Here is a 27,393-nt window from a genome sequence, read left to right on the forward strand (position 1 = left end):
ACTGTGTTCCCACTCAGAGATAAAAACAGTTGTGCTGAAAAACTGCATAGCCTCCTTTTTCCCCCACACAGAAAATGCATCAGGAATCAATAAGAAAATCGATAAAGAAATCGAACGATAAGCAGAATGGATAATGACGCTGGTATCAATAAAACCTGATTTATTCTCACAGCCCTATTACTAGGGATGTCATTTATGTTTATTATGGTTTTCACTCACATGTGAATGTTCTGTAGTAAATGGGTTGCATAGATATCAACCTTTTCCACCGATACATGATAAATGTATCTGTTAGAAAATAAACTGACTGACAGGTGATCGGAAAGCTCGTTTCATCTCCTAATGTCTCCAATGGCACACTAAAGAGGCTTTACTCCAGACAATAGTGAGATTGACTAGATCCACTGAGGGAGGACAATGGAAACCTCTCTGTTTGATTACTGACAATTTATCTCCACTCATCCTCTACCACATAGACTAAGACAGAAAAGTTGGAATATATAGTATGTGCTATTGATTTGCCTGGATCGTGTTATCCTGTTAATTTAATTATCTTAAGGCTTTTTAAATTAAAACACTATCAGGAGCACGACCTTCCTCTCTGTAGACATCATTACTGCAGGTAGTACACAGTGTTGTGTTTGTGCACATGTCTGCATATGTTCTTCCTGCACATAAACATGATGACTCAGGGATGATGCTTGATGCGTCTTGCTATTAATGATCTATGTGTCCCGTGTGGCTAAGCTATTCATCACGCTCATCCTCAAACTACACACACAAACACATACACACACACAAAGTAAAAGCTTCCAGATTTATTTCTCCACTCTCTAAGTCAGTCCTCTCTGCCTTTAATCTCCCTTTACACATGCACACAGAGACATAACACGCATAGGAGCAATTGCAATGCAAGAGCTTAGGGCTGGGCAATATATCGATATAAACAATATTTTTTTTAAATTTGCACTTTATGGAGCTTTGAATTTTTTTTAAAAAGGTGCTTGTGTTATACAGTATTTATGTTAGGGCTGGGCGATATATCGATATAAAAAATATATCAATATAGTTTTTAAAAAATGCCTTTCTTTATATATAAAAGCTGCCCTTACTAGGGTTTGCCCTATTTAGTTCTTTTGTAATGTTCGTTATTCTTTTCTCATATAAATATATTTATTTCAGAAAAAGATTGGCCTATTTTATTTCTTAGGCTACTTTTATTTAAGATTTTTTTTATTTAAATATGCACATTTATTTCTTTATATTTATGTTCACTTAAATAAACGGTTTCAATAAAACTACTTGTGACATGTCATATTTGGCTTTCACTTTGTAATAAAAATATCGGGATTTATATCCTATATCGATATTCAGCCTAAATATATCGGGATATGACTTTTGGTCCATATCGCCCAGCCCTAATTTATGTTCACTTAAATATATGGTTTCAATAAAACTACTTGTGACGTGTCATATTTGGCTTTGCGATAAAAATATCAGGATATATATCGTATATCAATATTCAGCCTAAATATATTCGGATATGCCTTTTGGTCTATATCGCCCAGCCCTACAAGAGCTGTATTTCCAGTGCAGTGACATCATCACCTCACATTTGTGGTCATATATGGTCAGTGACTGCACATCTCACAGGACTAATTGAAGAAAGCATTACACTAAACACTGTAAAAGGTGTTACTAACAGCCATTTGTGTTTGTTTGATGTTATGTTCAGTGATGCATGTCTGATGGCACAATGGCCTGTCCATGTATATAGGTCATGTTAACAGATCCGTCTGGCCAGTAAGCAGTGAAAGGCTACAGACACTATGAGCACCATCCATTATCTATGGATCCTGCATGATTAATGAGAGAGAGAGAGAGAGAGAGAGAGAGAGAGAGAGAGAGAGAGAGAGAGAGAGAGAGAGAGAGAGAGAGAGAGAGAGAGAGAGAGAGAGAGAGAGAGAGGGATATAGCCTTAAGTATTTCGGTCTTTAGTCTGCACGACAAACAGATGTAGCAACAAATCATCTGCAGCATTAGCGTGAGAGTATCATATCAGATGGCATTTGGCAGCAAATATTGGAGGGGGGTTGTATACATGAATACACCGCTGACACATACAGAGCATAGGAGTGTCAATAACAGGAGCCAGCCTCCTTTGTTCTGGCTGGTATTGTTCAAGGGAGGAACCCAATTGAGAGAAAAATGAGAATAATCATCAAATAATGCACCAGGTGAACTTAAACCAAAAGGCTGTGAGCATGTCATGGCTGCAGAGCTGAACCAAAAGCAAATAAAATCTAAAAGTAATCACTGGACAATGTTTGCTATCAAGGTGTGTCATTTTAACTGCAGGCTGTGTTACTGTGGTGACACTCATCTGGTTGGCCATTATGAATCAGAGGCAAACAGCCAAACCCACAAACGTATAGTCGGGTATCTTCAAATACCGGTGTGACTCGCTACATGATCGGTCCTGCATATGATATGTGCAACTCTCAACAGAGATGAGAAGTCACAAAATTGTTGATGGAAGTAGCTAACGAGTGAGCCATCTTGCTTCTTTCTCGTCTCTGCTGAGAGTTGCACATCGATTTGTTGTTCCTAAACTTGTTGACTTGATGTTATACAAAGGTTTTAACCTGAGCCAGGTCATAAAACAATGATAGAAATCATATCACATCCATACCAATGGTTGGCTTCATCTAGCTATCTATACGTCTATATATATATATATATATATATATATATATATATATTTCAAAATCTCTGGTTCCTTCTTATCTGTTTGTTCATGTGTTGTACACCCTGCGCTCTTGCTACATTCTCCATATGTTGGTCCTCAAGGTCAGAAGAGAAGTAGGAAAAAGATGTTATGTATGCTGCCCTTTTTTCTTTGAATACCGCACAGAGGGAACTGAAACTGTCAGAGCTACTATGACTATTGCTATGGAGGAATTTAAGTTAGTTTTAAAGGATTGAGAAAATTGTACTCTTGGTCAATTTAATTGCTGCTCAATTATTTTACCGAAATCATTTAAAAAATGACACCTGTTTATATGCATTATAACTTTTTGCTGCATTTTAAGAACAATTCTTTAGCAAGTTTTGTTTAAGCTTTTTGGGTGTTGTTTATGAATCTGCTGTACAGTAGCTTTTCCAGTTGATGTAGTAAAAAAACAGCCAATAATGGTCCAAAATTATGTGATTGCTTTTTTATTTATTTATTAAAAAACGTTTAAAAAAATGTACCCAAACCCACCACCAAATAAGTACACCTAAGCCTTCCACAATCCTAGGGAAAACGCTATATACAGGATATATATATATATATATATATATATGTATGTGTATATTTAAATTTCTAGTCTACAGGTATTGGTATCGAAAAATCTCTACACCTATGTTCCAATAAATGTTAGTGTTCATTCAGACTGGCAGCTATTTCCATCATTCAGCCATGAATAATACAGTGAGCAGGCCTAGTTTTAGTCTAAATTGATTTCATCCTCATATGAATAACTGAGTGTTGTGCTGATTTACTTTGGGCAATCTCTAGTGTAACAAATCTGGAAAAAAAATAAGACTCAGGTTCATCTGCAAACTGCTCCCTCCTCCTTTAAATCCAACTTGCTAAAAATAAAATATGATGCCCTGGTAATGACAACGTGTCACATCAAATAGACCTCCTCTGGCTATCCCTTTCTCATGCAAGCCTCTTTTTTTCTTTCTTTTTTTTAAACAGCATTTACCCAATCCACAGCTTTGGATGTCATTTCACGCTTTGATTACTTCAAGCTGCTCTCTAAGTGAAGAGGACATTGCTAGTTGGTTGAATGAAAAGCTGACTTGCCAGCATGTGTGCGCCTGCACACAGAATGACTGACTGGCTCATTTGGAAACCAGCAAACATCCTACACTCATTATAGTCACTGATTTATCAATGTGAGGCAAGAATAGCCAGCAATGTCAAATAGAGAGATGGTTACAGCATGAATCAGGCTTTCCTGTGCATATTCATGTGCATGCCTCCACAGTGAAGACAGCAAAAAAACAAAGGCAAACATGTCTTAAACTGTATGATGTTAAAGGAAGAAAATAGCTTATAAAAAGAGCTTAAGAACATGAACTTGAACTCAAAGAACTAAAACGTCTGTCTTTGCTATAGCCTGAGAGTAAGAGAGTGGAAAGTCAGCCCCTCCCCGGTTATCAACACATGGCTTTGTAAGGAAGGAATTCCATGTGGGAGAGTGGAAGGGTGTGACAGAGGAACTGTATTGTTCAAGGCAACAGTTCAGTAAAGCTGTGGGTGAATACTTGGAAATGGACTGGGTGGCAAAAAGCTCTGACCAAGCAATTTATCGAATGTAGATTATCTGGTTTTAAGCTTCAAATGAAACTGTTCCTTTTCAAGTGTCAACATTTTGATTATGAAAGAATTTGGAATTTCATAACAGCAGATGGCATCATGAAAAACCTGTAAAGCTGCCCTCCACTGAACAGCTTGATGACTGTTGTTGTGTGGCATGCAATTGATGATTTCGAAGCAGATCATGTTTGCCCAAAACGGCACACATCAGTTCAAAAATGACGACTTTGATGTCAATACAGACAGGCTGAACAGAACTTATATCCAACTGGAATGGCACTCGGAGAGCATAACCTCCTCCAAGGCCCACGGTGCATTCACATGCTCTACAGTTGCTGATACGTCGTTCTCCTGACAATTGTTTCTTGTGTTTTCCCATGAAAATGAAGAGTAAAAGATACAGATCAGGTGAGCCATGAAATGCCTACCAAATTATTTACTGACTTTTTAAGTTGTTGTTCCAACTTCAGGGGGGTGTTCATGTGAGAGCACACACAGAAGAATCACTGCCTTCCAACTGGCTGTTTTAATTACAATCCACGTGTTAACATTTAAATTCCCATTCCATTACCATAGTGTTGGATGCTTTATGCCAATACCACTGAGGTGTCATGTCATGATGATCAAATCCCATTAACAACTAAATTCACACCTTGCAGTATCCCTCACCACCTCATGCTTTGTGTCAGATTCCCCTCCTTGACCAAGGCAGCTCCAGGGCCTGTTCGGAGCTGGTGCCTAATCTTGAACCAGTTCTTCGCTTTTCGACAACCAAAGAACGGGCTCTCGGCCAGTAAATCTGGTTCCAGAGCGGCACCAACTTTTTGCTGGTCTTGAACCACCAACCACTTACATCAGGGGTTTGGGGCGGGATTATCGAGACCAACAAGACTAAGTAAAACGTGTATCATTCATTTTATTTGTTATGTTTAACTGCTATGTGATTTTTACGGGCTGTCATTAGCGGGCTAGCATTAGCGAGCTAGCATTAGCTTACAACAAAGGCATCTTGCGTTCAGTGTTAATAAGAACGGAATTATTATAGTCACAGAGAGTGGAGACGTTCACAAGTTGAACCAACTGCGAACCAGTACCAGCACCAGCTCAGCAAAAGAACTAGGTTCGCATTGGTCGAAAAAGGGATAAGAGTCACTTCAGCTCAGCAACAAAAAAAGGAGAGTAAATTGCTTTAAAAGCAGAGGACAGAGATTAAAATGTTCCAAGGACCATCATCACCTACTGAGATGTCTAAGTGTTCACAGCAACACTTTTTGAATGGACTGAAATAGTAGATTGACAGTGGAAATGAATGCCAGCAGTTGAGAAATCTGCTGTCAAAGTAAACACAACTGTTTCTCTTGCCTGAGCAGCAGTTATATAATGAGACCACATGCTCGTCGACTTGCTAAATTTCACTCACAGATGTGATTTTACACTGTCAACTGGCACCACAGCATCCTGACTGTGATTCTGGTCTTATATTACAGATGCCTTCCACATACAAGCAAAGAACTGTGGGATTCTGCTATTGCCTCATGGGTGTATGCTGTACTTTACAGCAAAGTTGTGGTAATGTTAGATAATGCACTGCCTGACAAAAACAATAAGATCTGGGTATCATTCTTGATGTGCACAGGATTTGCTTAAAGAGGAGGCTAAATGTTTTTCCTCCAAACTGTCGCTAGTGTTGAGATAGTAATTTACTGAATAAACATTTTACAATAGACAAGCTCCTGTGCCAGGGTGTGTTGTTTCTTCATTCATAATACATGGATCTCCTCTTCTATTATTGATTCACTCTGAAGTCAACCTTACCCAGGGGTATAGCGCTCTTTTTGTTTCAGAATGTAAGGCAGAATATCTGTGCTGCAGAACAGTTTGTAAGAGATTCAAAGAAAAAAGAAAAGCCACTATTTTGGGATAAATGCACTGCAGCAAACCCAATGAAATATGTCACTGAGGGAAAAAAGGCTAAACAAACTGGGAAAAGTGCTATTATTGGGGAAAGGTTGGGAGGACCAAAAACGCTGAATGAATTATTAATTAAGTGTGACAGTGGTTCAAACCAGAGAACTACGCAATTAACAGCAAACCAAGGCTTGTAAACAAAACTTGGACAGTTGAGATTTGGAACCTGTCACTTTCACTTCTAACACGCCCCATCAACGTTTGCTTGGCAGAGGACAGAGACTATTATTTATTTCTTGTGACCCGTGTTAACAAACCCCACTGGCACAGCACCTCCTGCAAAAGCTCAAATAAAGCACTGGAAGCAGGCTCGGCAAGGACACACCCTTTAGCTACAACTAGAGCTCTTTCCTCGCTTCCTCTTCAGCGTTGCCTCTTTATCTCAATGCCAGACGATAGTGTCTGGGCAGATCAATCACGTATCATTACAGTGTGTATGGATCAGAGAGACAAACAACATGCAGATGTTTTGATGGCTGCCAGGCGCCAGTGAGCGATTAGCACTTAAGGGCAATAAGCTGTCAAGCAGTTTCTCCTGGCAGCGGTGGCACAGTGCTCAGCTCAGCTTTAAGAAGCTACATTATAGACTGACACACAGACTGGCAGAGGGAAAGAAGCTGAAGGGGGGGAGGAAGTCATTGTGGATGTAGTGGAAGACAGAGATAAGCCAGCTTCCTGAAGCTCATTGTTGAGTGAAATACAGGGTGCATGTCTCTGTCTGTGTACGTGTGCTCACTGCTCATGCTTGTGTTATTCTCACACCACTTTTCCAATTATTTCCCTTTTCGACTCGCACCACACTATTGTTTTCCTTTATATCTGTGCATCTGGAAATTAGCAGGAGGAGAAGCGCTTTAAACAAAAAGTTTAAAGGGCACTTTATATATAACTTTTCTCTCCTCGTGTCTGTGCTCGAGTTAAAGTCTAACTTATCAGCTGAAGATGTCACGCTGGAGAGCAGCGGCAACCAGGTTGTGCAGAAAGGAGGAAGGAGTGATGGCGCAGGAGGGAACAGATGGATGACGAGTCATGTTTCCTCTGGGCATAGCTTCCTCTTTCCTTTTCTATAAAAATAAGACCAAGAATGTACAGCCAGGCTTTGTGAGGCTGTACGTAGGCACTGCTGTGCTCCGAGCTGAATGCTAACTCACAATCACCGTGCCATGATGCTGGTGTTTCGCAGGTTTTAATGTTTACCGTGTTCATCATCTTAATCTGGAGTATTAGCATGCCAGCATTTACTAATTAGCAAGATGACATTTGCAAATTAGCACTAAACACAAAGTACAGCTGAGGCTGAAGGGGATATTATTAGTTTTGCAGTTATTTGGTCAGGAACCAAAGTATTGCACCAATTAAAATTGCCCTGAATAAAATTTTAAGGAATCACATATTCTTCAAAGTATTAAAATATTCGTAGCAAAATTCAACTGAAACTCATCCACTACTTCAAGAGCAACATTTCTATCCTAACAGTGGCACCAGAGGAAAAGTCAGGGAGAATAGAATGCATCACCTGGTAACCATGACTGCAGTGTTTTGCCTTGGTTAGTGGAAGACTTAGATTTATGTATTTAGCCAGGCGTGTGGGGGTCGTTCCCCATGTAAATGTTATGTTTTTCAATGAAAAAATATGCAATTTTACATCATTTTGGACAGTTATTATCACCACACCTGTGTACAAAAAAATGGAAAAGCTAGAGCAGATAATAAACAACACCCAAAACTTGCTAACAAGTACACTTGGGGCCAACTATAAGCTTTAGATCTGGGAAAAATAATTAAAAAGCTAAGCAAGGTTAAGGTGCAGCACCTTAACCTTGTAATGGTAGAGATGTCTACATACTGTAGTTTTTCACTGAGTAAATTCAATGGCAATCAACAGTTGTTGAGACATTTTCATTTGGACTATGGCTGGTGCTAGTATCATAATTTATGATGCCAAGCCTTAGTCAGGACCAAAGTGGTGGTACAACTGACCAAAACACAAGCATTTCCAGCCATAGAGCCATGCTGCTAGTTTAAAAAAATCTGAACAAAACAGATGCTGTGAATACAAAGAGTATTAAAGTGTAGCAGCATATATACAGGTGTATCTCAATAAATTAGAATATGATGGAAAAGTCCATTTCCAGTAGTTCAAGTCAAATAGCCCCAACCAAGCATTGAGTCATATAGATGGACATACTTTTCAGAGGGCACCTTTCTATATTAAACATACTTTTTAATATTGGTCTTTTGTAATATTAAAATTTTCTGAGACACTGAATTTTAGTTCTTCACTAAATGTAAGCCATAATCATTATAATTAGAAGAAATTACATAAATTAAGGCATGAAATGTTTCATTGTGTGTGTAATGGATCTATTTAATGTGTTATTTCCACTTTTTGAATTGAATTACTGACAAATAAACTTTTCTATGATATTCTTATTTGTTGAGATGTACCTGTAATAGTCCAAAATGTGTCTTCAAGACAAACCGGTCTAGTAACTCTTTCTAACCCACAGCAGTGTGTGTATGATCGGAGGCCTGGATTCCCCTGGGGCACTGAGACGGATAAACATCTGAATAAAACTGGCTGGTTGAGTCTGACCTGCTCTCTGCGGGTGCAGGTGCCATGGGAGAGCTCTTTGCTTACTTAATGACTTTCACTTTTTCAATGAGCACACACACACACACACACACACACACACACACACACACACACACACACACAGAGCCAAACTACTAGGGGTAATATCTATTTTCATTATATAGTACTCCTCTCTTCTCTCCCTGTGCAAGGTCCATGTTTAGCACCCAGAGACTAAAATAGTACTTTTGCAAAGAGCAGTATGTGGCTCCCTATCTGAGTCTTACTCAAAAGGCGACTGGTGGGTGCCTGTGCGTGTGTGTCTGCATCTGTTTGTGTGTCTGCACACAAGTGGGGGATAAATTTAGACGGTCATTAGCATAAAACCCTTTTTTCCATGTCATTAAGTCACTACCCCTCCTTCTCTCCTACTCCCCCACCCCTCCCACCCCTCCCACCGCACAGCCCTTGTGACGTTACAGTCCTGTTCTGCACAGTCTCATTCCATTTCCATCAGCTGTAGTCCACAATGACTCATGCAGATTCACTGCCAGAGTGGAGGGAGGGACTCAAACCACAAAGTTAAACTCAACTCGTGTCACAGTCTGTATTCAACGCGAAAAAATTGTCTGTGGCGCATATATGGTGCACTATACTGTCCTGATCCTCCTTAAAGAGCACTCTGGCACCTACAGAAACACCCTGTTGTCAGCAGTTTCCATGTGAGGTGAGGGCTGGAGAGAGCATTGATGTCTAATTCCCACAGAGGATTAAAAACAGCTGATGATAAGAATGTTTGCAGAAGTTAGAGAGGGTGTGGACAGAGCAGAGAGCGAGAAAAAGACAGAGAGAGGCAGAAATATACTGCAAAATGAAGGGGAAGTGAAGAATATTATACAAGAAAAACTATTAAATGTTTATTAAGCAATACATTTAGCCTTCAATCAAAAACATGGAAAGAAGAATGTAACATGAAACTTCAACAGGTTCACAATGGTGCTACATCCTCTGCCATTTAACTAGGGCTGGGCAATATATCAATAGAAAAAATATATCGATATATATTTTTAAATGTGATATGGAATTAGACCATATCGCATATATCGAAAAAGTTCCAAAATGTTTTCTTTCTTCATATATATAAATGCTGCCCTTACTAGGGTTTGTCATATTTAGTTATTTTGTAATGTTCGTTATTCTTTTCTCATATAACTATTTTTATTTCAGAAACAGATTGGCCTATTTTATTTCATAGGCTATTTTTATTTAAGATATTTTTTTATTCTAAATGTGCAATTTATGGAGCTTTGATTTAAAAAAAAAAAAAATAAATAATAATAATAATAATAATAATAAGGTACTCCTGTTGTTATACAGTATTTATGTTCACTTAAATAAATGGTTTCAATAAAACTACTTGTGACATGTCATATTTGACTTTGACTGAACATTTGCCCTCACTTTGCGGGATATATATCGTATATCGATATTCAGCCTAAATATATCAGGATATGACTTTTGGTCCATATCGTCCAGCCCTACATTCAACCCAATCCACGGCTGGAGAGAAATGGGAGCAGCCGAATGTCTGCCAGTGTTGTCTCGTATACAAACACACACTCTCAAACAAACATATCTGCAGCCAGATAAAGACACAGGCAATGTCAGGACTTCTTTAGTCTTGGCCGAGAAATCTGGTACAATTGGTCATGGCTCTGAGAGACAGACTGACCTGTGTGTGTGTGTGTGTGTGTGTGTGTGTGTGTGTGTGTGTGTGTGTGTGTGTGTGTGTGTGTGTGTGTGTGTGTGTGTGCGTGCGTGTGTGTGCGTGTGTGTGTGTGTGTGTGTGTGTGCGCGCGTGTGTGCACGCACGCACAGTGCAACTAGATCATGCTGACAGTATGGGAACAACAGTATTCTCATTCTTAGCATCAATACAACAAAGCTTTGACTTGTTTCGTGCCCCACTGGTGCTGCCCCCTCTGCCCACTTACAAACATGCACACACACACACACACAGACACACACACACACAAAAAGAAAGATGCGTTTGACAAATGTACAATTTCTTCACCTGTCTGCTGAATAAAACTGTGGCTGCATGGAGTGATTTAAGAATATAAACCCATGGTTAAGAAAATCGAGGAGTTGGTTCGATTTACGCAAGGACAGCCATAGATTTACTATAATCACAAAGCCTAAATGTGTGGTTGTATTGTTGCTAGAAATCATGAGAAAAGACACAGATAGGAGCAGCACAAAGGAAACATGCACTGATGCACACACACAGAAACACAACCAGAATGTGTTAAAGCCTGCAGTGTGCCTGCTCTCCCCTCTGAGCTGATCCACAGATCCCAGTCTGCCTCTACGGTCAGGCTGGCTATTAATAGCCAAACAATCAGCCGTTCCCCACAAGGTAGCCAGCAGCACTGGGCCAGAACCATGCTCACAATGTGCGTGCGGGTGTCTGCTTTCTTCAAACACATGAACTCGAGTCACGCAAAGATTACAGGACTGCTTTTGGTCAGAAACGTCATCTGTGCTCAGAGCAGTCACCCCAGTGCCCAGTGAGAGAGAGTAATGATGAAATAATGCCATCACAGCTGGAAGCATTTACACAGTGACCTTGGCTCGATGCACTCAGGCATATGTACATACAGTATGTTACCATGTGCAAAATGCAGACCAACAGATGTACAAAAGGGAGGAAAGAAAATCTTGCACACATAAAAAGACATTATTCTCTATGGAGAGAAGTCCTGTGTGGGCCTTGCAGTCTATGTACCCCCAAATGTACGTTGTTTTTTTTCACTGTCTCCCTTTACATTTATCAACAAGCTTTGTTTGACAACCCTTACCCCTTTTGATTCGTGCAACTCCTAGCAAACACCTGCCAGCTCCATAATTCAACAAGAGATTTACTGGCATCATTACAGAGAGACAGACAAACATAGAGAGGAGAACAGAAGTATTTATTAGAAATAGTCTGCTGTAGGTCCACATGAAAGGGGCAGTCTGTTCTGCAATGACAAGGTATTTTGCAGCAGACAAATAAAAGGTTAAATTGCTTTACATCCGTTCCAAAGTTCTGAAAAATGTGAGCAGGGAGCTTTGTCTGATAGGTTCTTTTGATTTGCTTGTAACTTTGAGCAAACACCTGCCACAGCATTTCCAACTAGATCTCCAACCTAAACGACAGAATAGACCTTTTGTCATTACCACCCATTACGACACATATGAGGGTTGTCAAAAGCGCCTCACAGTTCTTAAAATAGCACACATACACGTATGGTTTGTGGTTGTAAAACAGGCTGCAGTTTCTTTGAATTTATGCTACAAAAACACTGACCTAGGTTTAGGGCAAAACACTTCCTGGTAGGCGTTATAAAAGAAAGTAAATAAATGTACGTAAATGCCTGAAGTGAAGCAGTTACGAGGGTGACGGGACTACTGCAAGTTACGTTAAAAATTGGTTTACTTTTGTTTTCAATCACTACTACTTTGTCAGCAAGATATCGGGGGAGGACGGTGTAAAACATAAATATGTGTCATATTTTTCTGCCTTTACAAACATTTTTGTAAAACAGTTTTTGAGGGGAAAACCGTCTGGCCATTTCACTTAAAATATGACTTACTTGCAAAAAGAGACACAGGGAGGGAGATCATTTTTGCAAGTATTCTTAGTAATCTTTAGCCAACTTTGCAGCAAAACCAGACTTGCCAACAGTTACTACTGCCGTTTTCTTTTTCTCAAAGAAAAACAATGACAATGTACTCCAGTAGGCCATGTGAGTGTAAAAGAGGACACCCAGCAGCAGCCAAGTAGAAACATCTACTCATGCAGGTCTCACATATCCTGGATTGTACCCAGCTAGCTCAGTATGCAACAAAGTGGATCCAGTGCATGTATACGCAAAAAATGAACAATCTTTTAATCTATCAGATCGTGGCCTAGAGGTTAGGAATCATGCTTGTAACCGGAGGGTCGCAGGTTCAAATACCATGGACTGACAGGATTGGGTGCAATTATGTGCTGCCCACTGCTCCTAAGCATGGTGTGTTCATTGGTGTGTCAAAAAGATGAATGCAGAGGTTGAATTTCCCCATTGTGAGACTAATAAAGTAATCTTAATTTTCTGGAAAATTTGAATAAGCATGTGCTTGTTTTTATCATCGATTTAGACAACCTATTTGTGTATCACGTTATCATGATCTTGATATATGATATGATTCCACTAAAAGATGATAAATTATCATATTGAATTATCATCCAGCCCTAGGCCAAAGTATCTGCCATGGCAAATACTTTTCTGCCGTTATTAATCAGAAATATTTAGACCTGAATATGCTGCTTGGTGGAGAAAGATTTGAATGAATAAATTAATGAAGTCATGTTTTATCTAGTTAAGAGGTGAAAGCTGTGCCCCTTCTGCAGCATGTCTTCATTGTGGTCACATCTTCATTTGACCAGAAAAACAAATTTATAAGCCAAAAGAAATAAGGCAGAAATGCAAGATACTTCATAGGTTTAATAAGAGGTATATGGAAGACTTTCCTGCTGTGACAGTGGATGTGATATGAGAGGCCAATGCAGCTAAAAGGCAGTGAGTCACAGTGTTGTCTCAGATTCTTGACCAAGGGCAAAATTACTAGGCTACTGCAAGCTTGGCTCACCCTGCCAGCCGGGACTCTGCCAGTAACATCTGAGACAGTCTCTAACCATACTTTAACCACCACCCTCGTGTTGTTTGGACACAGGGCCATGGCTGAAGCCCTTCAACATGGAACATATAAAGACAGAGGTTCAATAAAAGGGCTCTGAAACTGTTCAATCTCAAATAATAAACTAGGTTGGGCAAAAAAGGGGTTGCCTTTGGTGGGAAAAATGGTGCCAGTCCATGTATTCTTTAAGATTTCAATGTTCCGAACAAATGGGGGGAATTCCTTTCACATATTATCTGTCTTTATCAGGGTCTCTGCAGGTTTCAACAAGTCAAATGAATGAATGAATACAATTTAAGACCCATTACAGCGCCTCAAAAATCGAAACATTTAAAAGTGAGACTGAAGTTTCTGCATTTGTTTTAAATAAAAGTAACATTAATACATTTTAATACAATCCACAAGATCTTTCTAAATCGTATTTAAGACATTTTATGAGATTTTAAGAGAATTTTAGACATTTTAAGGCTTTACATTCAAATTATTGGACCTTGGAAGACCTGCATATACCCTGTTTATTCACCTTAAAAACAACTGATATGGCATTATCATGTTTATAGAATATTATATTCTACATAAAATAACTCCATCGTATGCATAATACACAATTTCAATATGGCTTGGTTGGGTTGCAGATCCACACTGAGGACAGTCAGCCCCCAGGCCTAAGGTTGCCACCCGAGCATAACACCACCATGAGCCACAGTGGGGAGGAACATTGAAAAACTACATAGTCTTCCAAAGATGGGTGGAAGAATGGCAGGGGAAGCAGCCAATTTGCCAACTTTCAACTTCATTCTTGTCATTTTGTGGTTGAAACCTAGGGCTGGGCGATATGGACCAAAAGTCATATCCCGATATATTTAGGCTGAATATCGATATACAATATATATCCTGATATTTTTAACGCAAAGTGAGAGCAAATGTTCAGTCAAAGTCAAATATTACATGTCACAAGTAGTTTTATTGAAGCTGTTTATTTAAGTGAACATAAATACAGTATAACAACAGGAGTACCTTTTTAAAAAAAAAAAATCAAAGCTCCATGAAGTGCACGTTTGAATAAAAAAATATCTTAAATAAAGTTGCAGCTTACCTGGAGCAAGGATCACATTTAAAAACATATTGACATATCTTTTATACCAATATCTTGCCCAGCCCAGAGGAAATACCTCCCTACAAAAATATAAAGCATCATATTGAATACTGAGCCCCCTGGGGAACCATGATAGTTCATTCACCAACATCCACAAGAGCTCGATGGATTTGGGAATGAGGCCTTTTCCACCCCAAGTACAGCAGCACATTGGTAGGTCTCAAACAACTGCCCATTTGCCAGTTATAGAAAAAGCTTGTCCTGAGACACACTAAGATAATTAGACAAATAGTACAATATCTGAAGCCCCAGTCCTCAACAATACAAACAAGCCACACACCCTTGGAGGCACTAACATCCCACCTAAAGGTCAGCATGACCAGAGTGTTAGAAAAGGTGTTTTATCTGCTCATTAGCTCAGCTAGGATCAGTGACTTTGTAACAATAGTTTATGTGTAGAGGGTAAATGGCATTCATTCCAAAGAAGAAACTCAGAGTATTCCCAGTGTTGGCAACCACTGAAAAAGGAAAGCAGTCAGTTGCTATGATACAGCACAGAATATGCAAAAGTCCTCAATGGTGTGCTAAGAGTGAGGAGACAACCTTTAAACAGCAGATCTCTACAAATGACTTTGGCAAGAATCTGCAGTCAAGTACTTAGTTTCAAGTGTTGATCTACAGTGGAGCGTGCAGGTTTTACAAAGAAATAAAAATCCACTCAAAATCCAGAACTCAAAACTTCACAATAATGCTCAAACACAGCACAACAGGCAGGTTTTTCTGTAATGTTACAAAAGCCTGTGAATGCTAGGTTAATGTTACATAAGCATGTTAAGTAACTGACATTTGCTGGCTGGATGAATGCTTCTGTGGTTGTTCTACTGTGGTGGTACTGCTCAGATATGTCACTACTGACAGCAACGGCCACTGGAAAATGTTTGCAAGTGTGATTTATAGGGGAATTTACAACACCATGGGCTAACGCATTGCACAATGCACTTTGCAAGTGGGTATATGCATATGCTTGTCACAAATCATGTCAAGTGAGTTTTTGATCTATCTTGCTATTTCACACATAACAGGAGTGCAAGAGTGATACTGAAACAACTTCAGTGGGTCGTTTCTTCATTGTGGTCACCATGTATATTTAAAAATAGCGGCAGATATAGCTCAGAAACACTGAAGTAGAAGGCTTGCACGCATGGGTGATGTAAACTGCTTAAAACTCATTGAGTGAACACAATCAGCATGGCATTTTGCAAATATCATGTTCGATATGCACGTTTGATACAGACTGAATTGACTCAATACAACAACTGGGAGCAGAGTGCCTGCCAAATAAGCATATGTACACTTCTGATTTATTACATCTCAAACCTCACTTAAATCAGGCCATTTGTTTAAATAGGCCTGATTTAAGAATGCTCCAAAATATGGATGGGTTGGTGGGGGGGGCAGGGGTGGTGGGTTGGTAAGGGTGGGTCGGTACAGCCAATTATTAGTATTGAGGGAAGCATTGAACATTATAAGACAGATAAATTCTGAAGTAACTTTGATTTTGATGAAATACTATGAAACTGATATTGATGAAATTCTGAAACTGCTATTCGTTTTATTTATTTATTTATTTTGTTCTTATGTCCTTCCTGGTACCCACAGAAATTAATAAAATAAAATTCTAAAAAAAAAAAAAAAAAGAATGCTCCAAAATAATAGATTTTTATTTTTTTCCGTTGCTATACAGGTCACAGATCACTTAGACTATAATAGGAACTTATGCAAAAAAAATAATTGAGTGGTAGACCCCTTTGAACAAGGCTTAAGTAGCCATTTGTGGCCCAGGTGACCAGGTTCAAAGGAATCAATGGCAGAAGGCCCAGAGGAGTAAACATCGTGAATCAATTCCACATTTAGTGGCCGAACTTTTCAGATGACAGCGCAACTTGCAGTTAGGGCTGATCAATACTCACATTGACTATTTATTGGAGCGTAGAGCCATTGAAAAGTAAGGTGACAGAGGCTTTGTGAATGTGTCAGGGTCTATCTGTTTCTGTGAAGGTGAATCAGCTGAACGCCCTTACTGACTTACCTCAATGGAATTACAAGTGACAGTGTAAAGTCACACTAATAAATATTCATGTCCTCTCATTTATATTGGATGCATCTCCTTCATCCCATTGGACTCCTGGCCAAGCACAGTGAGTGAATCAGAAAGGAGCAGCTGTTTCACATAAGAGTTCTGTAGAGAAATTAGTTCCATGAACCTAATAGCTAACACATAGCAGACTGCAACATGCTTGACTATCAAAGTAAGAAACACATCCATAAGAACTGTGATCATACCCAGAGGCAAATCAAGGCTGCACTCGCTTGTTAGCATTTATCTACAATCTACAACATCAGATGTGTTTAGTTTCTTGGCCTGTAATTTGAAGCTATTAAAATCATTCTCTGAAAACATTTTCTCTTCAAGTGTGCCATGCAAACATTAAACTGCCACTCTAAGCTGAGAGTGTAGGCTTTTTGAGCCCTGAAAGCAAATCCAGCCATGACACCACACCCTTAGCAACTGAACTAATGAGTTACTAAGCGGAGTCATGTGGACATCCACTTTCGGGGCAACGCGGAGCACTTCAGAGAGGAATGGCATGACAGATGCACAGATTCCCCGGCCTATCTATATCTACAGTCTGACAGCCTGCCATGTGTTTCCTTCCACCACAAGGGACAAAGCACTGCACAACATACAGAAACCAACACTTTTTTACATAATCCTAATAACACAACACAGGCCTCAAAGGACGTATAATTGATGTTTTTAGCATAATGGCTTGGCAATACAATGATTGCATGCATTTACTACTGCTCGGAAATTATCCCACAACTAGGGATGGGCGTTTGGAAGAAACCTGCCATCTCGAGCATCTATAACGTTAACGATATATTAATAGATTAATCGCTATGTTTTTATACATACTCCGATATGTAGAAAAACATGCATACATGGGCAAAATAAAAGATATATATACAGTACTATGCAAAAGCCTGTTTTGATAATGGACGCGTTTATTTTGAAAGGTCGGAAAGAGACTTCCTGTTGAACGTAAAACTAACTCAAGTGAGATTAAACTGTAAAGATAACGTCAAGGAGTTCAACGTTTTATGTTTTAGCCCCCGAAGAGAGAAGAAGTGTGTTTTGTGTTTAAATAAGTTTGGGATCAAATTAAACCTAGTAATTCATGCTAGCAAGGTTTGATACAGTAAGATAGTTTGGCTCAAATTAATAATCTTGTAGTTATGTGTGTTTTATAATTGTTATTGCAACTTTCAGTTTGCAAACTGTAGCTTTATCCACCTTAATTCTCAGCTCATTGGCTTATTGACGTACGGCTGCAGAACTGAACGCTCGGCGTGTTTCAGTTGGTTAAAATTAAAAAATACACAGATTAATTAAAAATTCCACATGGTCAACCAAATTCTTAACAACCATTAATCGATGATCGATCCCTACCCACAACTATGGCTGTCATCATCATGTTTTATTCTACAACAACACAGGACACGGTAGATACAGAGAGCTGAGGGGAAAGCAGAGCTTCCAGGTTCCTTTCCAGAAGTAACACATCTCATTAAAATGGCTAAATATAAAAATAAATAGCTAAAAATCCAAACACTATGTTGTATCAATCACTCCATATGTTTATAAGAATGGTAATTCTCATGGCTGAAACCAACACCATTTCCCATAATCCCTATACCAGCTGTTACAACTGCTACACTGGTAAATTGTCATGGGTGTTGTAGTTTTTTTGTATGCTAACAAATACAGTAGTTGCTAAAAATCCACAAGACTTCGAAAACAGATAAGTAAAAGTAATAGTAAGTGGATGTAGCAACATAATGAATACTTAATACAGTATTATTCATAGTGAATACTAAAATACTATCGAGCTTTGAGGAGAAAAAAAGGTAATTGGGGCAAACTTATTTACAAATATTATGTAATTAACCCTGTTCAATCAATACAGTATATTTATCTTTATTACACAATGCTATTTGTGCTGGATAAACATGTGGACTGGCCTTATTACAGTATCACAGACTCTCCCTGCACGATCAATTCTTCCATTTCTCTGGATTAAATGTCACAGGGAGAAGCCTCATTAAACACACTACTTATCATAAAGTCTAAACCATCTTGGTGAAGATCTGCCTGCTTGTAACCATTGCCTGTTGACAACCACCCAGTAATGTTAACAACACAACCAAGTCTTTCCATATTCCCCAGGAGGACTCACACATGCTTGTTTTGATGATTGTATACTATAATAATGGCAGCAGCCAGCAGCACTCCATTAGAGAGAGCCGAGGGGGAAAGAAATCAATTGGAGGAATAAGACTCCCCAGAGAGGGCCAATTAAAGACAAAGGGGAGGTGGAGAAACTATGACGAGGCCCGAGGGCTTAGAAGTAAGACCAGCGGTCCCGAGCCGGGGGCTTTGGGGACTCAGTCAACAGAAGGGGACATTAGAGGAAGCCAAATTGGGATTATTCAGACAAAGCTCCGTAAAATCTTGCCACCACTCAGTGAATTAAATGTAAACATTAGCGCTAACGAGATACAAAGATCCAGAGATTTTACGATAAGGCCCAGTCGCCATTAACTGTTTCCCCTGCTTATTTCAAACTTTACTTAAACTAATTTTAACCAAGCCATTGGGTATGTTACAGTGTTAGACGTGTGTCGCTGATAGCGGGGAATTGTCAGTGGATAAAAGGAAAGCTGGGAGTCAAACCCTCAGCACTGTGTGGGCTCAGAGGCATACAGTACAATAGCCTGACGGAAAATGCAGCAGCAACAACAAAAGGGGGCTTGTTATCATGATAAAAGACGTGGCCGTTGACTGTGACAAACTGCAATCCAATATGTCACATAAACAGAAGAACGATTGTACAGCTGGCCAGTGAGCTTTTTGTGTCCACAACAGCACCGCCTGTATACTGCAAACTGGCACCTATAAGACTGCATCTTTACATCAGACGTTGTTGTGACATTAAATTGATGCATGAGCTACAACAACAGCATGATGACTGCATATTCCTCAATGGATGCATTAAAGTTGAGCAGCTCTGAGATAAAATATCAAAACCGTAACTGATAGTTTGTTTTGTTTTGTCATTTAATCATGAAACACAAGACGGAGCGATGTGTCCGTCACCAGATATATTTCTTCAAGAGGTAGGGATGTAGTTGTCAAAATATTGCCAGTTTACTACAGTGCCACTCCCTCTTATCAACAATGATCAGCTGACAAGATGTTTTTAAGGTCATTGCTGACACTAAAAACATTACATCATTCAATATCTCTACTGATCCAAATACTAAATATTTACCATATGTCAAAGAAAGAACCCTGAAAACAAAGAAACCCTACCCTACATTTTAAGGCTAAACCCTGTCACTAATGTCAGATTATCAGGTGTCTTGCAAACACAACACAGTGCTGTTGGAAATTTCAACACAGTGCAATGCTCATAAGACACATTCTAAAGATCAGTGGTGCTGTCAGCCGGCTGAATGCAAGCCATCAAGTCAAACCACCTGTCCCCAGTCAATACATCAATACCAATACAAAAGAAACAGTATACTATCTCATTTGGTAGTATAGAAGGTTGTGTATCAGTCACTAAAAGACAATGACGAGCTGCACAAACAAACAGCTAGTTGTTAGGTCCATTGTATATGTGTGAAAACGCCAGTGGAGGGATTCATCAAGAGCCCAGCTGCTGCATATTGAAACAGCTGCAGCTGTGGCAGGACTTCACAGCTCATGCTACAACCTACTGAGTTGCAAAAGTCCCTTCAGACAAAATGAAGGTTGATGTTTCAGTAAGATAGAAAAACTTTCTAACCTTGTCTTCTTTTTTGAATTATAAAAATAAAGTATCCAGGTTCCTAGCATGGAGTCTTACATTTCAGGCAGGTAATAGGTCTGTTACTGATATTCTGTCATAAATAACATGATGTGTGGAGCCAGCCAACGCTTGATGACTGCAAGGCATGAGGCTGTATGCGTCACCTGGTTTACCAAATTTCAGTCTGAAACGCAATATTATGCTTTATAATGCCATGGTCTGTTTAATACAGTATTGGACGGGAAACAAAAGTGGACCTGAAATATAACCTTGCGGCACACCACAGATGATGTCAGAATGAAAAGCATATTAGTGTGATATTAACATGCATCATCGACATTGACAGCAAACGTCCCACCCAAGAAACTAGATGTTATTCAGTCATAAGCTGCCCCTCAAGATGCTATGGTAGCTAATCTGCAAGGCAACTCTGCTTATTTTACATATATATTTTACAGAGGCTGACAGCCAGCTTCAGAAAAACACAGACCTTTAACATACAGTGTTTTTACCAGTTTTATTTACCAGGTCTGTCCCTGAAAAAAAATCTTTACCAGGAATCCAAACCAGGAGACGCTGACTGTGAAGACAACAACTCCCATGATCCCACAGCTTTCCAACATCACCAAACTCCGTCTGTTATTGTCTCGATTGTGAGGTATGTTTTGTTTATTTATTTGTGAAGGTGCGATAATGCTATGCTAAGTCCTAAAGGGTTGAGATAGATCAGTAAAAAAAGCACACAAAAAAACAGCAATACAAGTGAATATGTGCCATGTGGTGAACCTCAAGAGAACTAAACTTGTCTTAAAAGCTTTTTCTTCTGAGTCCAGTGGAAGGACAGAAGAAGGTCTACATCAGGAGCTGAACAAGTGGATGTTTAAGCTAAGAGGAGTAGGAGGAGGCCAGATGAGATGCAGTAAAATGTCAAGGGTTTTCTTGATGAGCACTGCCAGGTCAATGTCTTCAAGGCTAAGAGCAGCACTTCATACTTTATGTGGCCTTCACTCCACACGGTTTATGACGAGCACATGAAAACAGCTCAATACCACCAAATCTAGAGCAGACACAGCTCAGGATCAGGATGTGTAATTTGAGCCTATAAATCACATTTCTCATAGCAGAACCCCTGGACCAGAGTGGGTGAGCATACTGTTTGTGTGGGTGCACCAAAAAATGCAGGAGGACTTAGTCAAAGTAGTAACAGCATGTCACTGAGAGGGGACAGGCTGTGTGTGATAGAGAGCTGAAGAAAGGGCGAGAAGAAGAGAGAAGGAGAGGCAGAGTGTCGGTTCAAATTTCACAGCTCCCATTATAGCTCTGACACAGGCCAGTGCACAGGCCTGTCTCTCCCATGGGATACATACAGTCCTAACAACATACAGTGAGGTGCCACTCTATAGCAGCTCCATAAAAATGAGTGTCAATGTCTGTGGGCTACACAGATCATACTGTATCTGAGTGGCTGTATTGATTTCTGTGTTGTTGGCAGAGGCTCTGGCACAGTCAGGGCACCCAGTTGGCAGGAAGCTGACAAACCACATTGTGACACCTGTCCAACAAAGCAGTGCTGCCCATGATTATAGTGTGACGCATTTGTACGTTAGCATTTTCTCTTACTCCACCAGTATTTATTCAAATAGGGAGAATCGACTAAGCATAGCAACTCCAAGAGTCAATACAAATATTTGAATAAACAAATACATGACATGTGACTTCTCATTTCCTGCATGACAATTACTTGACTTCCTCTGAATGCAGTGCTATGGCACTGAGGTAAAGGACTGTCTGACAAATGCTCGTGTTGTTAGCTGTGATCCAGTTGAACTAGAAATATCACATAAGCTTTGGAGGTGTGTCTTTTTAAAAAGCACTTTTAATTGGCACTGTTATAATATAGAGCTGCAACAATTGGTCGAAAAAATCAATAAGTCAATCAAAAGAATACATAACGGCCAACTACTTTTATGCAGAAATGGCTCTCTCAAATATGGAAATTCCCTGCTTTTCTCCATTTATATCTTATTTAACTAAAACTTTAAGACACAGAGACATCACCTTGGATTTTGAGAATGGGATCACTGTTTCCTGACATGTTATAGAGAAAATAATTAACTGATTAATCAAGTAAATAACCTGCAAATTAATTGACAATCAGAAAAAAGTCTTATTTTAAATCATTTGATAGTTAATACCTATTTATTGTAATGACTAATTGCTAACACTGGGGTTCCACTGGTAAATACTCATTGTTCCATGTATAGGAGGCTCAGTATGAATGCACTTGAACTCCTTTCTGAGTTCATTATGAGTGATTATGATGCAGAACAGATCACTTTGAAACGCGAGTCCTCACTAAACAACATTCCTAACACAGACTGGAGAGCTTCAGGGTGGAGAGACACAATTAAACATTCAAGTCTGCACATGCAGCTAGGATGAATGATAAAGATGGTCAGATCGGTTTGTTGTTTGATCCACCACAAGTACAGTGAATTACGAGGTTAGTCACTGTACGTTGTGGGCTGAAGCCAAGTTTGCATGAGCACACAGTTCAATGGCAGAAATGAATGAAAAAAACATTAAATAATGTCACGAAAAGTGGTTTGAGAAGGTTTGTGAGCCATATATGCTTTATTTAAATGACTAGAAGCTTTTACTATCACAGTTTAGAGTACAAACATCCCAGCAAACACATCTATATAATCTCAGATGTGTACAGTAAGGTCCAGTGGGAAGAGAGGAGTGAGTCATGAGGCTTGCATGTAATGCTTGGCAGGAGAAGGGAATAGGCTCATCTGTATGTGACCTCACGCTGATAAGGAAAGAGCAAAGATAAGAACAAGTGATACTGCCGACACAGGGCGAAGATGCACAGCAAAAGGATGGCAGCATGAGGAGAAAAAGGCATTGTATTTGTGAGAAAAAAAAAGTCTAGTGTTGCTCTATACGAGAAATGGTTACTCCTGCTGGTGGTGGCAATTAGGGGACATGACAGTGGATTCCCTGGTGTTCAATAACTTTCATTCTGGATCACAGTGTACTTTCAGTACAAGAGAACATTACCTACAGTTCTTACAGCAAAAACAATTTAGAAACATTTGTAACTGTACCAACACATTGTAGGAATCAGGGCAATAACTCAAAGGGAAAGTTAAGATATTCAAACAATGAAAATCACAGTGTAAATGTAGGAAATGACTGTGGTTAACATGGAATAGTCCATACTTTCCACAGACAAGCCACAGTGGCACTTTAAACTGGCATTTTTCCATTGAAGTCTGTCTAACAAACCCTGATCTGTGCTGACATGACTTCCACACACCACCACAGGCTCTGCTGAGCTTGTAAGTCATTGCCATGGAGATGTGGAAACTTTGCATATATGCCATTGCGATTGTGTAGGTGTGGAGCCTGTGAAAGTGAAAGTGTGAATGTATTTGCAAAGCAAACATTTGCACGCATGAACTCCAATTCAGAAAACTATCACTAACTGAAATCGTCTCATCACTCCAGACTAATCACACCTACAGTGGTTGCCCAAACCATTTCAGTGCTGCTTCAAAATATGAAAAGCCTGAGAGAGAAGGTGTGGTGCCCTGTGTCATTACAGATTATCAACAATGACCTACAGATCCATCTGTAACCATAAACCACATGGCTTTTTTAAACTTTCTTTTGACCTGGGTTAGGTTTGCAAACAAAATATACTAATAATCATAAACTACATGAGCTGTTATTCCGAGACATCTAAATAAAGGCTTTTCCTTTTAATATCATGAACTGAATGGCTTCCTTTAAATAGTGCTTCTGGTGGCTGGTGTAAACTGGACGACCCCTGAATAATTATATTACTATTATGCCAAATCCCACATCTGATTTCATCAGCTACACGTTCATAACCTTTTCCTTCATTAGAATCCGTTTCACATCAAACTCATTTTTGTTGTGCGTTTCTTAGCAATGGGAAATCTGTTACATTATAGCAGATTGACCATTGCGGCCTACATAAACAGTAATATAGGGCTAACTTCAAGTGAATAGTAGGTGAAATGTAGCTAGTTAATCCAGATTATAGTTGTGATCAAAGGCTCTCCGAGGGTCTGTGGACCCCGGTATGAGAACAACTGGATTAGGCTCTGGGCATCGATGGGAAGAGACAAAAGGCATTAGCTGTGTTGTAGCCTGACAGGAGGCTAGCTGCTGCTGGTGGTGGTAGTGAAACACCAGCTGTGATTTGTGCTCTCGTTTTCACTGAATCCGCAATGTAAGGGAAAAGGCTAGGCTAACGTTTGGGAAGAATACCACTGCGCATCACCAGCCTGCTGCTAGCGTCATTTATGCTAGCCAACTGAGATGAACGAGCTGTTTAAAATGTATCATCAACTCACACGGTTCATGTATTCATATTTTCTCTGTCCAAAAACATACCTGGTCAACAGGGAGATTGATAATTTCGCTGATTGGCTGCAACAGAGTGGATCCAGTGCATGATGCTGTGGTTTGGGTAGCCATGCTTGGTCGCTGTCCGTAAAATCCTTTCTGTCTCCTTCCTCCGGGTCACTTCTCTCCCTCGGCCGCTGCGATGATAAACACACTGCTGCTGCTGCTGCTGCTGCTGCTGCGACGGGCTGGACGGTTGTCATCCACAGCACACATCCAACAAAGAGTACAGAGCCACGACAAGATGTTCACTGCTGGGACACTTTCTCTTCGTATGACGTCCGCTTGGAGAAAAAGAAACGTCGTATTTCCTTTAACCCTTCTAAAGTGATCCGACAGGATTTTTATGTTCTATATCTTTGCAATAAATTATTTTCATCATTCAGTATTCCAGGTTTTCCTCAATTAGTTTGTTTTTGATCATCATGCATCCTAATTTTTATTTTTTCCTTTATTATTTTTTTTTTTTTTTACAAAAAAACCCTTTTTGTGTCACTACTTTTCTAATGCACAACATGGGTCAAAATGACCCATATCCATTTTTAGCTAAGTAGCTTGCTAAGCTAACTACTTAGCTAACTTCTTGACTAAGTAGCTTGCTAAGCTAACTACTTAGCTAAATTCTTGGCTAAGTAGTGAGCTAAATACCTATCTAAGCTCACTACTTAGCTAACTTCTTTGCTAAGTAGTTAGCTTAGCAAGCTACTTAGCCAAGTAGTTAGCTATGTAATAATACAAAAACTTTTTTTCTTCCTAAAGTATGAGAGGCAAAATGGAAATAATGATCAGTTGTTATCAAAAACAAGATATTTAAAGAATACTTGGAATATCCAAACATAAAATATGACATAAAACATGTATAAATATATATATAATGTGCATTAGAAGGGGTGTCAATATGTTGCGCATCAAAGGGTTAAACTAGTAGTCGGCGAATGTGCCGTACATTAGGAGTTTTATCGCAATTTGTATTTAAATCGGCATAAGTGGTGACGTTTAAGTATTAGCAGTCTACTGTATTAACAAAAACTCTAACCAAATTGTCCTTGTAGGTGCAGAAAGAACTAAACAGCTGTTCCTCTTGTGAGCATGCGTGGTATGTTGTGTCAAAAAACCCAATATCCGCTCCGGTTTTTTACAATAAAAAAAAAAAAAAAAATCAGAGAGACCCTTTTGCTAACTTCTTTTGTGCCTAAAAATGTACGCTACCCACCAATTTCTGCCATTATGGTAGAGCAGGACGTGAACTATCTTGACAGCAAAGCCTCTTTGACAACAATAAAAATGGAGATGCTGTGGGTGGGCAGATGGCAGCCCTGCCCTCCGCTATAACCATCTATTTTGACCTATCGTATGGAGCAAGGGAAATCCATCAGCCAATCCCACTCTTTAAGTGCAGGGGGGTCCTTGATTTACAGTCCTGCAGGCAAATTGGATTTGAACTGAACAATGTAGCATGCGGTCACTCTCCACCCCTCTCACATTTATAGCATTCCACACATGAAGGAGAAAGTGTGATGTAAGGGGGCATTTGGCAGGATTCATTTGAGGAAACGGCTACAATGAGGCCACTGATGGTTGTTCAAAGTGAACAGGCCTGCATGCATGCTGCATCTGCACTATCTGCATGCACTGGTATTTTTAGCAGCATTACAGAATGAGATCAAACGCTCTTTATAAATGACATCCACTTAAGCATTTTAGCATTGTGCAAAATCTAGATATGGACATATAGCCTGTATGATGGTTCATAAACTAGATGTACAGTCATGGAAAACAATATTAGACCATTGTTTTCTTCAATTTCTTGTTCATTTGAATGCCTGGTACAACAAAAAGGTGCACTTGTTTGGACAAACATAATGATAAAAACAAAAATAGCTTATAAGAGTTTAATTTAAGAGCTGATATCTAGCCATTTCCCGTGGTTTTCTTGATAATAACCAAAATCATTATCAAGAAAACCATAGAAAATGTCAAGACATCAGCTCTTAAATTAAACTCTAATGAGCTATTTTTGTTGTTATCATTATATTTGTCCAAACAAATGTACCTTTAGTTGTACCAGTCATTAAATGAATAAGAAAGCAAGGAGAAAACAAGGGTGGTCTAATATTTTTTCCATGACATTATGTTGACAATAGACCATTAGACACCGATGTAACATATGTCTTAACCTATGTGAAGATGAAACTACATATACCTGAATATATTTCAAATGCACAATGTGGTTTCAGTTTGGTTGTGCCAGACAGAAGAAGCAGAATGAAAACCACAAGAATAAAGGGCAGGATGTTAC

General features: G+C 39.4%; 1 protein-coding gene across 1 annotated transcript in view; it reads right to left on the reverse strand.

The window, feature by feature from the left end:
• mboat2a (membrane bound O-acyltransferase domain containing 2a) overlaps nt 1–25,477 on the reverse strand; it is a 62,812-nt gene extending 37,335 nt beyond the window's left edge. Inside the window, exon 1 of the mRNA XM_059353305.1 lies at nt 25,083–25,477. Coding sequence (XP_059209288.1) covers nt 25,083–25,166 — 84 coding nt within the window. The 5' untranslated portion in view covers nt 25,167–25,477. The remainder of the gene's footprint in view (nt 1–25,082) is intronic.
• Between the last annotated feature and the right edge of the window lie 1,916 nt (nt 25,478–27,393).

This window comes from Centropristis striata, chromosome 16, assembly GCF_030273125.1.
Source record: "Centropristis striata isolate RG_2023a ecotype Rhode Island chromosome 16, C.striata_1.0, whole genome shotgun sequence".
NCBI lineage: Eukaryota > Metazoa > Chordata > Actinopteri > Perciformes > Serranidae > Centropristis > Centropristis striata.